Source organism: Fibroporia radiculosa, assembly GCF_000313525.1.
Source record: "Fibroporia radiculosa TFFH 294 genomic supercontigs, scaffold860, whole genome shotgun sequence".
NCBI classification, from domain to species: domain Eukaryota; kingdom Fungi; phylum Basidiomycota; class Agaricomycetes; order Polyporales; family Fibroporiaceae; genus Fibroporia; species Fibroporia radiculosa.
Window position 1 is genome coordinate 124,020 of NW_012133245.1, and position 13,215 is coordinate 137,234.

The 13,215-nt window shown below is 51.0% G+C and overlaps 5 protein-coding genes across 5 annotated transcripts; 2 read left to right on the plus strand and 3 right to left on the minus strand.

Moving 5' to 3' along the window:
- Positions 1-5: 5 nt before the first annotated feature.
- On the minus strand, positions 6-1,083 carry FIBRA_01768 (uncharacterized protein; the record flags this gene model as incomplete). The annotated part of the gene is made up of 2 exons (XM_012323639.1): positions 6-556; positions 624-1,083. The coding sequence occupies 2 exons, from the start codon at positions 1,081-1,083 to the stop codon at positions 6-8; spliced, it is 1,011 nt and encodes a 336-aa protein (XP_012179029.1).
- A 1,137-nt stretch (positions 1,084-2,220) lies between these two features.
- FIBRA_01769 (uncharacterized protein) lies at positions 2,221-2,849 on the plus strand (the record flags this gene model as incomplete). Its single annotated transcript, XM_012323640.1, has 3 exons — positions 2,221-2,442; positions 2,504-2,740; positions 2,796-2,849. 3 exons carry the CDS (start codon positions 2,221-2,223, stop codon positions 2,847-2,849), a joined length of 513 nt encoding a protein of 170 aa, XP_012179030.1.
- Positions 2,850-3,786: 937 nt separating this feature from the next.
- On the plus strand, positions 3,787-5,608 carry FIBRA_01770 (uncharacterized protein; the record flags this gene model as incomplete). The annotated part of the gene is made up of 5 exons (XM_012323641.1): positions 3,787-3,991; positions 4,047-4,897; positions 4,941-5,058; positions 5,127-5,479; positions 5,534-5,608. 5 exons carry the CDS (start codon positions 3,787-3,789, stop codon positions 5,606-5,608), a joined length of 1,602 nt encoding a protein of 533 aa, XP_012179031.1.
- Positions 5,609-5,945: 337 nt separating this feature from the next.
- FIBRA_01771 (uncharacterized protein) lies at positions 5,946-9,132 on the minus strand (the record flags this gene model as incomplete). Its single annotated transcript, XM_012323642.1, has 8 exons — positions 5,946-6,383; positions 6,445-7,624; positions 7,673-7,811; positions 7,863-7,911; positions 7,959-8,075; positions 8,126-8,766; positions 8,819-8,914; positions 8,982-9,132. The coding sequence occupies 8 exons, from the start codon at positions 9,130-9,132 to the stop codon at positions 5,946-5,948; spliced, it is 2,811 nt and encodes a 936-aa protein (XP_012179032.1).
- A 2,600-nt stretch (positions 9,133-11,732) lies between these two features.
- FIBRA_01772 (uncharacterized protein) lies at positions 11,733-13,162 on the minus strand (the record flags this gene model as incomplete). Its single annotated transcript, XM_012323643.1, has 2 exons — positions 11,733-12,165; positions 12,216-13,162. 2 exons carry the CDS (start codon positions 13,160-13,162, stop codon positions 11,733-11,735), a joined length of 1,380 nt encoding a protein of 459 aa, XP_012179033.1.
- Between the last annotated feature and the right edge of the window lie 53 nt (positions 13,163-13,215).

Consider the following 13,215-nt stretch of genomic DNA (forward strand, 5'->3'; position numbering starts at 1 on the left):
GAACGTCAACGTGAGCCCTTCGGAAGACCTAGCTCCAGCACCCAATATTGGTCCGGTTTACCGTCAGCTTCCACCGGTCGTCTCAAACCCATGAATATCGCCCGCCCTTCCAGCAGGTCAACTCGACGCATACCTTGATTCTCTTCGAAGCCCCGCAAAGTCTGCGATGCCTTGCATCGCTTACGGAAGTATGCCTCGCATCTAGCGAGGCGTTCTGCTGGAATATAGTATTCCTTCTCCATCGGCGACAACTGCTGATGGAAAGTCTCGTATATTGCACGATAGACATCCTTACACCGTATGCCCCCGGGGCCTGATGGCGTTACGTGGATATCCCAATGCGGGAGCTGCGCACAGCGGATGCTCATCTCTGACAAAGGAATCTCTGACGCGAGCTTCTCCAGGTCTGTACTCTTCAAGAGCACTGGCGGCATATTCGAGTGGTCGCGTATGAGACGTGGATCATGTGCAATATCAAAATAAATCAACTTCTTCGATCTTGCGGGATCGTATGGGAGCAGCAGCCAGTGGAGAGTGACCGGTTCTGGTGGAGGCACTACGACACGTGGTCGGTCAGTGATCTCCGCGCCAACTGGCTAACGATGACAGTATGGAAAACATACTGGGCTTCAAGATGCCCTTCCGAGGAGGCTTCACGCTCGCAGGGGATGGACATCTCTCCGTTGACCGTGATAATCCCGGTTGGGGCGAGGAGGTCCTGCTGCAACCCGCCTTGATATCCTGCTGAGGTGTCGAAGTCCTATTGATGGGCTTCCATCCTTCAGACTGGGACGATGATGATCCCCGCCGAGGACTAAGCGGTGATGCAGGTTGTGGCGTAGCAGTTTTCCGCCATGTCTTCAAATTATCAGGCTGAGGCGTCGATGGCCGTCGCCAGGCTCCAAAAGGTGAGCGGGGTGAAGACGAGTCCTCGCTATCCGAAGACCAATCCTTGCCGATCGCTGATGCCTCTGAGGTGGAGATATAGAATACATCTCCCTCCCCGACTTCGGGAAGCTCTATTCTGCCAATCTTTGGCGTCGAGGGTGTGGAGTCAAGACCTTTGAGCAGCTTCTTGAACATGGCGAGCCCGATAGGTAAAGGAGACGGGGTGACGGGCGTGCGGACGGAGAGTCAGGGAGGGGGAGGTGCGCCGGAGGGACGGCTGTAAGAGGTGATAGACGGTAAGTCAGATAACAATGTATGGGTGACCACGACTTACATGGTCGTGGCAAGGTCGTGGCAATCCTAGTCTCCTAGATGCCGTAGTCGTTCCTCACAGAGGGCAGGGCCCCGCAGTCGAGCTCCCGTGAGCAGAGCAGATATAGACCGAGAGGCCCTCGCACTAGCGCTTGGCCAGCAAAGTGAGGGGACTGAGACAAGGACGATTGCGGGGCGACCTCCTGTCCTCGCCCCAAACACGAGGCAGCCATGACGGTCCAAAATCCCAGCGACTCGCCAATATCGGGCGACCCGATCTCGTCCATGCTCTTGTCACGTGTCCACCCTTATTTTGTCCTATTGATCGCTGTAGGTCCGTCCACCCGTTGACAAGAGTCCGTAGTACGGTGTACTAGACAGGAACTACTTCGCCAGACAGCTTTCACTCGTTCAATGGCTCGCAGAAGACGATACATGCTTATGCTGATCAAGGTGCAATCATACAACACGCTCCGCCCGACACGAGGCTGCCACCAGCAGGCAAGGCCATCACGGGAGGCCCCCACGGAGCAGGTACCCTGCCAGCTCGTGCTGCTAGAGTGTGTGCGAATCTCCCGGGGGCAAGTATGCTCATCGCTGCCTGCGTAGGGAAGGTGTGGAGTAAGCTAGTCCCGGCTTCCAGCGCCCGCATCCCATGTCCTACGGACAGACCGACAGCTGCGATTGCCGACTCCTACCTTTTCTAGGCTCTCCTGCACAACGGCTAAAGATAACCATGTGCTGTGCCCTCAAACCGAAGCAGCCCGTGTACTGCAGGAATGAGAATATCATAGTCTCTGGCAGGACCGGAGCACATGGAGTGACTTGAAAAGGCAGGCCTGCCTGCCTTTTTGGAACAGAACCTCGAGGCAGCTTAGTAGGATCCTAGTATCGTTGTGAATCATGATAATGGTCATCACTCATCGGCCTGCAGATGGACGAAGATAAAATAGTGGACAGTATTGTATAAAAAGAGAGTGCCTCTCTCAATCTATCCCCCATTGCATCATCATCCCGACGATGCCTAAGGCTGGCAAACCCGATACCCGTCGCCCGCTTCCCCGACGAATTCCCGCGGAAGAAAAGCGCAACGAGTATCGAAAGGAAGTGCTGTGCTTACCCGGACCAATCGAACTTTGGCTGGCCGAGGCCATTGTCCATGAGCCTGACAATACATGTTCGCATTCATATCCTGAACACCCGGATGAAGTCTGGTGCTTCGTGGAAATGCAACATTTCAAGGTGAGTGACTAGTGCATTGAGGATCTCCGAAGGTGGTGGCTGAACTGTAGTTCCCTCGTAGGCGCCAGACAGCGACAACAATTTCTGCGATGGCGACACCTATATTCTATATTTTACCTATTCCGGCCCCAGGGAGTCCAGCGGTCCCTTGATCCTTGATAAATATGAGGGGTGGTCTGAAAGCCTCGATGCACCCAACTGGTCAAGGTGGCCTGAGGGGCACAGATTCAGCATTCGCCAGCACATATCAAAGGTACCTCTATGTATTCGTGCAGTGCTGTGGGCTGACAGGATATCGGTACGTGATCCGCTTCACTGAGGAGCCAAGAACTTGCTCACAATTATTTGAATAGTCGGTGGTGAACAAGGTGGAAACGATTCGGCTCGACCATCTGGAGGTAACATAGCACCATGTAGCTGGTCCTTCGCGGGGCGTACGGGCTTAGAAGATGTAAGCGGCGAGATGGATGCTGAACGGCGGTTTCGAAAATTGTACAGATTTTTATTCGTCAGTATTCTCATGGTATCGTGTAAGATTTAATGCTAGGACCTATTGGAGCTTTGGACCGTCATGGTGACCGCCAGCAATTCCAGGAGCAGAGTTGGGACGTCCTGGGCAAATCCACAAGTGTCCGACGGGAGCGGCGGGTGCGGTAACACCACTCAAGGCAGCAGACTCTATTCAAGAGATTGAACCTTGTCAGACGGCGAACATCCTGCGTGACCGCTCGGAAATCCGGTCTCTTGACCGTTATAGATCTTTCGGCCTCAGTAGAGCAAGATACACGGGGCAGAGAAGATACTTGGATGCGAAACCTTGTTCTCGCCCCCCTCCACACATTCAACGCCATTAACCACAGACTCGGATAGATGTCGAACCAGGGAACTGGATCATGAGATAACAAAATTGAATGGGACGGGGCTATGCATCCCTGAGCGTTCGAGACCAACACGGAGAGCCGCTCAAAATCTGCCATAGCAGAGCTCATGTGAGGATCCATGGAGTTTTGGGGGTGTAGAACATCAGTCGCGAGCTGAAGCCTCAGCATATACCTTGTCAAAGCCGTAACATTTTGAACGCACCAAATACTATCAATTGCCAATGCTTATGTATCAATGGGCCGTGTCGGAGTCCGTGTGTCTATCCCGATAGCTGGGATTCTTTGACCCAGGTGAATCAAAGTCCGGACGAGTCGGGCCTCGGCCAGAGTAAGCGCCTATGTTGGCGATCACGTGAATAGTAGCAAAAGTTTCCGCCACTTGTCGCGCAGAGGTATTGAGCAAGAACAGAACTCGGCTAAAATCAAGCAGGACAGCAGGACAGCCGTCCTCAGTACTCTCGTCATGGCCACACACGCCCTATTCGAGTCTGCTTCTGGGTATGCAGTCTTTGAGATCAAGTTACAAGAGAATGTCGGCGCCATGACGAAGGCTGTCCAGGACTCCATCGACGATCTGGCAAAATTTGGGAAAATGGTCACTCTGATCAGCTTTTCGCCGTTCAAGAATGCTGCACACGCCCTGGAGAATGCAAACGATATCTCAGAAGGTAAGCTTTGTAATTTGAATGAAGACTTTCGGACATATATATCGGATTTCGACAGGGATCCTGAACGACCACCTGAAATCGTTGCTGGAACTGAACTTGTCCAGGACGTCCAAAACATCGACGACAACGTTGGCAATATGGGATCCGGTGCTGGGGTCATCCATTAAAGCTGTTCTCAATATTGACTGCGACACCTCGGATACTTCAAAAGACATCATTCGCGGTATTCGACAACATGCACCCAAGCTCCTCAAAGGCATGCAAGCGGACGACCTCACCAAAGCACAATTGGGCCTGGGTCACTCGTACTCGCGCGCGAAGCTGAAATTCAACGTGAATCGGATAGACAACATGATCATACAGGCTATCGCGTTGCTTGACCAGCTGGACAAGGACGTCAATCTGTTCTCCATGCGCATACGAGAGTGGTACGGCTATCACTTTCCAGAGCTGGTGAGGATCGTGCCGGACAACTATCAGTACGCGCGAGCGGCACAGTTCATTGGAGCAAAGGAGACGCTAAACGAGGAGAAGTTGCATGACCTGGCCGCCATCCTGGACGACGACATGACACTAGCTCAGAATGTGCTGGATGCGGCGAGGGGTTCCATGGGCTCGACATTGTCCGAAATTGATATGCTCAATATCAACGCATTCGCAATCCGTGTGGTCTCGCTGGCGGAATACAGGAAGTCTCTCATGTCGTATCTTTCGGAGAAAATGAACGTCGTCGCGCCAAGTCTCACCGCATTGCTGGGAGAGCGGATCGGCGCGCGGTTAATCAGTCATGCGGGTAGCCTGACGAACCTCAGCAAGTACCCCGCGAGCACAGTGCAGATCTTAGGTGCCGAGAAAGCATTGTTCCGCGCTTTGAAGACAAAAGGGAAAACGCCAAAGGCATGTATGGTTATATTGTGCCTTGAAATGGATACTCAGGACCGACTTCTAGTACGGTCTCATCTATCACTCTTCTTTCATTGGACGCGCAGGACCAAAGTACAAGGGTCGTATCTCACGTTTCTTGGCGAACAAATGTTCAATCGCGTCGCGAATAGATTGTTACTCTGGTACGTGTGCCTCATCCTCATGACGTGAATGACGTTCGGTATCATTGATATCTTTCATCTGAATACAGACAAGCCGTCTCCGATGTTCGGAGAGGCGCTCAGGCAGCAAGTGGAAGAGCGCCTGAATTTCTTTGAAACCGGTGCTTCACCATCGAAGAACGCTGATGCTATTCGGAAAGTGTTGGATCAGCTTGCGTTAGATGACGACGAGGATGACGAGGAAGAGGCGATGGATGCCGAACCCGCCTTGCCTCTCATTGAGGTCACGCCGAAGAAAGATAAAAAGAAGAAGCGCAAGAGCAGCGACGACGACATGGATGTCGACGAGGAAAATGGGGAGCCTGTGAAAAAGCGCAAACTGTCCAAGGAGGAAAAGAAGGCGCTGAAGAAGGAAAAGAAGAAAGAGAAGAAGGGGGCCGAGGTATGTCTGCGCAGCACTGTATGAATGCGCTGATCTCACTTCCAGAGACAACAGGATAAGGGATCAACATCGAAAAAAGAGAAAACGAAGGAGAAAAAAGAAAAGGAGAAAAAGAAGAGTAAAGAGTGACCCTGCATTTTACGGTTCTGCTCTTCCCATTTTGTATCCTATATATACTCTTGGTGTTGTTATAATCACTGTCTCCGATTCACTATTCTTTCACGCTCAGGGTTTTGAAAAAGCCTTGTGACATGATCCATGTTGTTCAAGGCTCGTTTCCAGCGGCGGTTAAGGTAAGCCATACTACTAGTACTAATACGTGAAGGGGGATTTGTTCATACAAGGTAGAGTATAAAAGGAGCAATGAATAATGACCATTGGTGAGTGTGTGGGTATCAAATCCGGTTGCAGTTGGAGGCATGATCGTGGCAGTCAGTGACAATGACATATGGACGAGTGAATTCAATCAATCAAGAGAAGTGTCCGCCGCCTGGAAGACGGCAATACTGGCTTTGCTCCCAGTCACGAGGAGTGCCGAGGCCACGTCTCCCATGGTCTTCCTGATTTCGCTACCGACAGCTCCGTGGTGCTCCATGAGCTGTTTCAGCTCCTGTTGATGGTATTCAAATGCAAGCCGCCGCGACCGACCAACCATGATCAACGACCGGCAGCGAATCTCACTAGCAGATAAGGAGAAATTGGATGCGTATTCCACGACGGTCCGGAGAGGCGTTGGCGTCTGCACCTCAGAGAACTCTATGCGGGAGAGGGCGTCAAGTAACTGTGCATCGACCCCTGGCTCCTGCGACACGTAACGCGACCATAAGACATTGTCCGCAGTCTCTGACTGCAAGCGAGTCTGTGTTGAGTGGTGATCATAGATTGTGTCGGGGAACGCCGTCATCTGTAGTTTTGTTGAGTGGATACATGAACGTAGCGTCAAAATTTATAAGCGAGTAACATACCGTAACTTCAATCGGATGTTTGTCAACAAGGTGTGCTGCAGCAGGTTTGTCAATGGACTCTGCTTCGTGCGGTTGATACTGTCTTATCCGCAAAACCGTTGCAGTTGTCCGCGGATGCGCACATAGTTGAACCACAAAGTCCAACGCGAGGCGATCGTCCGGTCCTCCAAAGAACGGCATGAATATATGCTGCTGGCTGCTGACAATAGGTAACCCCGCTTCCCCAAGATGTCGCCGGTCCACGAACAGCGCGACGTCGGTGCGCATCCGTGCGAAGACACTGCGAACAAAAGTCGAATACACAGCTGAAGAAGACTGGTCCGGGCCCGAGGGGGCTGTTCGGAAGAGTGTCTCAAACGGATTTTGCATGTATCCTGTTGTAGCACGAGGAGTCGTCGGAGACAAATCCCTAGCGTCCCCAGTCAGCGCGTCCGGGGAAGGGGATGCCTCCAATGATGGCTGGAAGGGCAGCCAGGGCAGCAGAACAAGTTGAGACCGGTGTCGTTGAGCGTTTTCCGCAATGCTTAATGCGAGGTCATCATATGCCACAATCGCGAGCGAGGAGGAGACCGAGATCCCATTCAGGCTGCCAAAAGTACTAAAGATGTTCAGGAGTGGGTCGGCATGGATCAAAGAATCCGCATTGGACGAACGCATGACAGCGGAGGCTCGGTCGGAAAGCTCTATTAAACGCAGAGCATTGACTGAGACTTCGTGCGCGTTGGGTGAATAGCGATGCATCTTTGAACGATTGATCTTTCCAGAACCTGGAAGTGTTGAGAGGGACAGATTTGTATTCTCTCCCTCCGATAGTGCGCCCATCGCGGGCGGTTGAATCAGCTGCGTGAAGGCAATTAAAGCAGGGAGGTGCTCGATCTTGTCCAATACGATAGTAAAGCGGGACTTGTGCTCCCGCGCCTCTTCATTCAGGTTCCCTCCGAGCGAACTGGCTTCTGATCTCTTCTCCGCTGTATGTTCATCTCCTCTGTGTTTGACAGTCCCAGTAGCTCCATTATTGTCCAACGACACACGCACACGCATCTCCGGAGGGTAGAGCACGACAACAGCTGGCGTAGTCATGAAGGTGAGGATAAGGGCCTCCAGCACAAACATAGAAAAGACGCGCTGAGAGAGAATACCCGCTGATAACCCTACGTTCAACACGATCAATTCAACAAGGCTGCAGCTGGGTTAACAAGGAGAAGCGATTTTAAACAACTCCACGAACCCTTTGCAACTCATTAAAGAGCCAATCGTACTGGCTTCGCGCCAAGAAAAGCCCGCGAGTCGGGCGGCAATTGCGCAGCCGCCAAATTTGCCCGAGTAGGACAAGGTACATATCGCGATAGTAAATCCCCAAGTAATGCCTGGGTACGACACGTCATCAGTTTGAATCGAGAACGGATGATAGTACGTACCGTTGTTCAGTAGGCCCAAGTTGGTATTCAAACCTGAAATGGTGAAATACTACGGATAATCAGTGCCAGAAATCGACAAAGATAAGAGCCACATACTAGAGGTAAGAATATTATAGATACCATGTCTTCCAGCTTCTCTGTCAACGTAATACATAGACCACCTTCTCGGGGGACAGCCAATCCAGCTAAGAATGCACCGAAGATCGCTTGAACCTGCAGAATGTGTCAACACACAGTTCGTTTATAGTGCGGGACGTACGCACTCCGATGACATCCGTGAAAAATGCTGAGCCGAACATTAATAAAATTGTTATTGTCATAAAGAAGACTGTTGGGCCATTTTCTATCGAACCTGTCTTCCGCGCGAGCCAGTACATGACCCTCGTCATAATTATAAGTAAGAATAGCGCCCAGCCAAGGCACACAAATAGGATCCACAGCGCTGTCAAACCGGAACCTGCATTCACAAGGGCCACACTAAGTGCGAGAAGTACCCAGCCGACGACGTCATTTCCAACGCCAGCGGACAGAACGACGATGCCGACGGTTGTATCCAACAGCTTCAGCTCGGTGAGAATTCTGCAGAGAACTGGAAAAGCAGTAATCGAGTACGCAACGCCCGTGAATAGCATGAAGTTGGTGAACTTGACGGTAGAGGGGATAAAGGTGTGGTATAAGGGTACGGAGAGCGCGGCACCCAAACCAAATGGAAGGGCCATGCCAGCAACTGCGATTATAAAGGATAACCGGAAGTTGCGCTTGACAATAGCACCATCGATCTCCAGGCCAACAAGGAAGAGGAACAGACATAGCCCAATGTTCGCAACGAGCGAGAGGTAGGGTAAAGACTGCTCAGGAAATACATGTTCGGTGAAACCGGGGATGCGACCGAATGCAGTGGGACCTATACCCAGATCGTTTAAACCCAGCACTTTGATTGACATAGGTGGACCCACCCAGCAAGATGCCACCGATCACTTCTGCAATGACCTTCGGCTGCTTGATCTTCCCCAGTACAAGTGAGAGAACTTGTGTCATCATCAATATCACACCTGCCCAGCCGAGCCGCGCGAGAAGTTAGTACACATCGCCATAATGACAGAAAGGTGCGCCACTAACCAAGTTGTATAACCCATAGTCGTAGTGGGTCAGAAGTGTTGAAGTCAGAAGGATCTTGACCCGTTAATAGTCCACCCTTTTCGAAGTGGCGGTGATCAAGACTTGGCTTGACGAACAAACACAACAGAGATGCATACCTGGCCAGCAGCATCTCGCTTATTGTATGCAAACTTCGTAAGGCGCAAAATCGCGTCTGCAAACTCTCCCATTGTGGTCAGAGAGAGAGGTTGTCGACTGACGCCCCCGCTATGATTGTTGTTGCTTTAAGCGTTCGATACGGGCCACTAAGCGAGGATATCAGTGGAGTCACTGCCGAGTTCCGGTGGCCCAAAACAAATCCAGTGCTGGCCTCTGGAGATCAAGGATGATAGGAGAGATTCGGGCTTGGTTTAGAGTGTGGCTTGGAGTTGTCGCGGACATGCTAGCAGGGCAGAAGAGGAAAATGTTTCGGAACGGTGCTAGTCTCCGACTCTGGCTCGGACTCGGTGTCCCGGACAGTTGCAGCCACACTTACGGCTAGCGCCCGCGTCCCGCAGATTCTCCTGGCGCTTGAGCAAGGCGGAGATTGCTACGTTTGGAGGACGGAGGCATGGCGCTGCTGAGACCAGTCGATTTTGATCCTGGGGATCTTCTCCGCCTCATGTATTCTCATTACTAATCAGACAGAATGTGAGAGCCGTAGATAACACGCCGAAATATGGGAGTTTGAACTATCACAGTCATGGTGATATTGGGCCAGATACTCGAAGTTTGAGCCAAGTTGAACCTGAGCCAGCTTCTTAGCTACCGGCCTGATGTTGCCTATTGCAATCGACACAAGGGAGCATATGACACTTCATGGCGTGATCACAGTCAGCTGTGGTCATCTTGAGAAAAAAACCAAAGGGCCAAACTACCATGGCTGATCGAGCCTCGAGGTACTTATGGTCCGATGCTACCGCGAGGCTCAGAAAGGTCCTATCTCCCTAGCCGTGAGTAGCCACCACTTTCCCGCTGATTAGTGTGCCCATAGATAAAATGATAGGCTATGTGGTACTCGCCTCCCGTATATGGTAGTACCAAAACGTTGCGAAGATCTATCGCCCTACTCACGATGGCTGACTAGGTGTACGGGTAAGTATTATTTTCTATTAAGATTTGAAATAACTGTGAGTTTCACTCAGTCATTAGGGCCAAGAAGTACTTTCATCTACTATCGTGATTTAAAATTATTTTGGAGAGAGACGAGGAAACCAACGATAGGATGAACATTGAAGTAGCGTCTGAGGAACCCGAGCGGAAAATGGACAACACACCTGACATGGTCGAAGGAGAAGACGGCAGCCTTGTACCCCTCAAGGGAATGTGGTGTCAAATGTGTGGTAACTCGACTGGGTTCTAGTGTCCGTTTCGTGTAAGATGGAAGATGTTCAAACGGCGTGTCTATGGCTACAGGTGGCGTAAAATAGCTATACATGCAAGACCGAATCATACCAAGAGGTCGATATTAGTATCGGTGGAAGGAACAGAATGGCACATTTGTCCTTGCTGACTCTACGATCAAAGTGGAGACTGGTATCAATATGTGTATACAAATGCGAAGGTTCAGAATCTTTGGATTCTTGGATGAATCGCAGCTTCAGTTCTCTCGCCAATTATTCCCACATGAGGCACATCTATAAATTCAAATTTTGAGCTCCACACACAAAGAACCAGGACGACACCTACCGATAGACTGCGAGCGACGAACCCAGAACAAGATGCCGCATGTCAGCAATGAACTCACGGATCGTTGTGAACCACATGGAGCAGAGGAACAGTAACGTACACGTTGTCATGGGCTCATCAGCGGACCTGATCTGGAGCTGATAGAAGTATGCGCGGCCAAAGTCGCACTTGGGACATGTAGCTGAAATAAAATTTACGCGTGTGAGTAGCAAAAGAAAGCTACCAAAGAGGGCTAGCCCGCACCAGCAGTGGAATCCGCATGTTTCCACATTTCGTCCCCACCCAGGACATCATCGACCTCCTTTCGTTTCAATTTTGTACGCGAGGTCATCTAGACATTATAATGTGCGGCCCGACCGAGGTCGTCATTGAGGCAGTTTTTTGCGTTAGCATGTGAGCCCACCTGTTTGGTGATTGGAAATTCATATGCACAAGTGTTACAAGCCCATTTGTTGTATCCAGTCTCCGCAGATATAACGAGAAGATTTGCACAGTTGGGACAGAAAAGCATCGCTAATGACCAGTAAACGAGAACGCGAGGAGGGTGCGCTCTTCAAGTTAGTCTAGAAGTCGAACGTCCGTAACAAGGACGCACGCAGACGCTTAAGATTGTGATCTTACTAGGCGTCTAAGTACTATATAAGGTAATTTGCATATCGCACGCGTAATTTGCGCGTAATCGGCTCGTGCCCAACGCGCGAAGAAATGAACACTGTAGAAGCATGAGGATTGCACGTAGAAAAGTAGGTTCAACCCAAACCTTTCCCCTCTACATTTGGAAGGTATGGTATGAGAATGTGTAGCAAAAGATGTCCTCTATCAAACCTAATCCCTCGTCTGTGACGAATTTCGTGTCGCCTCAAAGCTATCCGGGTACATGCTACTACTAGGCTTATAGGCCGATGTCTAACTGATTTTCTAACGTCCCTTGTTCTGTTCAAGTAGTCATAAATAACTAGGGGAAGAATGTACTGTACTATACAGCAGTCCGAGACATCGAGAGGTATCCTCAAAGGAGGGGAGGTATTTCCTATAAGCGTATATCTATACTCTACACTTCAGATCACCGCCAACCATGGCAAGTGTTGCTCCGAGGCACCAACCGAGTTCTGTCCCTTCGATTCGCTTTCCGATCTCTACCGTGCGATTGCTATCTAACTCGTATCCGAGTCTCAATAGGCCATGCATGAACGTCAGATCCAGACACCACTCAGGTCGACCCTCAAGCTCCTTCATAAGTGCTGCGTCACTGCCCCAATGTTCCGTCCAGGACGGCTTACCTTCGCAGACTTGCTGTGCGAGCGTAGAGAACGTAGAAATATGGAGGGGTGAATTTGCGAGCGACGGGGATGCAGCCAGGAATGGCTGAAGGCGGTCGTAGAAGTAAGAAAGAAGGAGCACTTTGCCTGATGGGAATGTCTCGAGAAGGGATGGCTGGTAGACGCCATTGAAGGAACACGGCTTCACCTCACAGATCCTGAACAATGGCTGTCAGCTACACAAAATGATACCAGAAAATTGACTTACGCATCTTTCGCCATAACCAGCTCGACAACACGGTTGCATGCCTCAAATGAACCAACGTCCTCACCGACCATAGTTACGTTAAACTTCTCAATCAGACGTTCGTCTTCAACTTCTACTAGCTTGGATGTCCCCTTTGCGAGGCATGGATTCGCCACAGTCGCATTAGGGCCACTGCCGGTACCACGAAGGGAACCCATGAACTCTACCAGCCGATGAACGCTGCTTCTACCGCTCATCAATCCGTAACCGAGGTAGGAATGCTGGTACAATACACGATCCTTTCCGCCGAAAGTCAGATCGTACTTGTGTTCGCCCTGTTCTAGTGTCGAATCCGGCTTAGAGAAAGTTGGCTCAAACACAATCTGCGTCGATGCGCCACCGAGGTCGAGAACAGCGTAGGATGGTGTGCCCGCCGGGGTATCGCCACGAATCGTCTTCATGAGATAGTTGACGGTGATCCATGCGTATACACCTTCATCCTTCCCATCCATGATCACGACGCCGTCATCATCCTGTAAATTGAAAGGGTACTTCTCATGCAACCGTTGCCGCACGGCGGTAAGGATCGCAGCGCTGTCATCCGCGCCCAACAACCGAAGTCCCGCGGTAGCTTTGACAGCAATTGGCGTGCATGGGCGTAGGGCTGCGGGTACCACTTTGACCGCCTCGTCCAGTAACACGTCAAGACTCCGCGCGGCCTCTTGTGGGCGGCCTTTGTAGTCCGAGAGGCCAGGCTGCGTCTTACGGAAGACTTCGTATTCGTACATCGGTGACTTTCCACAATTGTTGAACTTGTAGATGTGAATCCGTGAACCAGTCGAGCCGGCATCAATCATGAGCGCGTATTGCACGAGTGGCAGCGAAGGATTATATGGCTTGGTGCAGTAAATCGTCTTTGAAAGATCGGGGTCATTCTCCGGACTTGTTGGAGGCCTTTGGGGTGTCATATCGTCGTCATGTACCGGCACATGTGGTGGCAGGGGCGGGGGCAGGGGCGGGG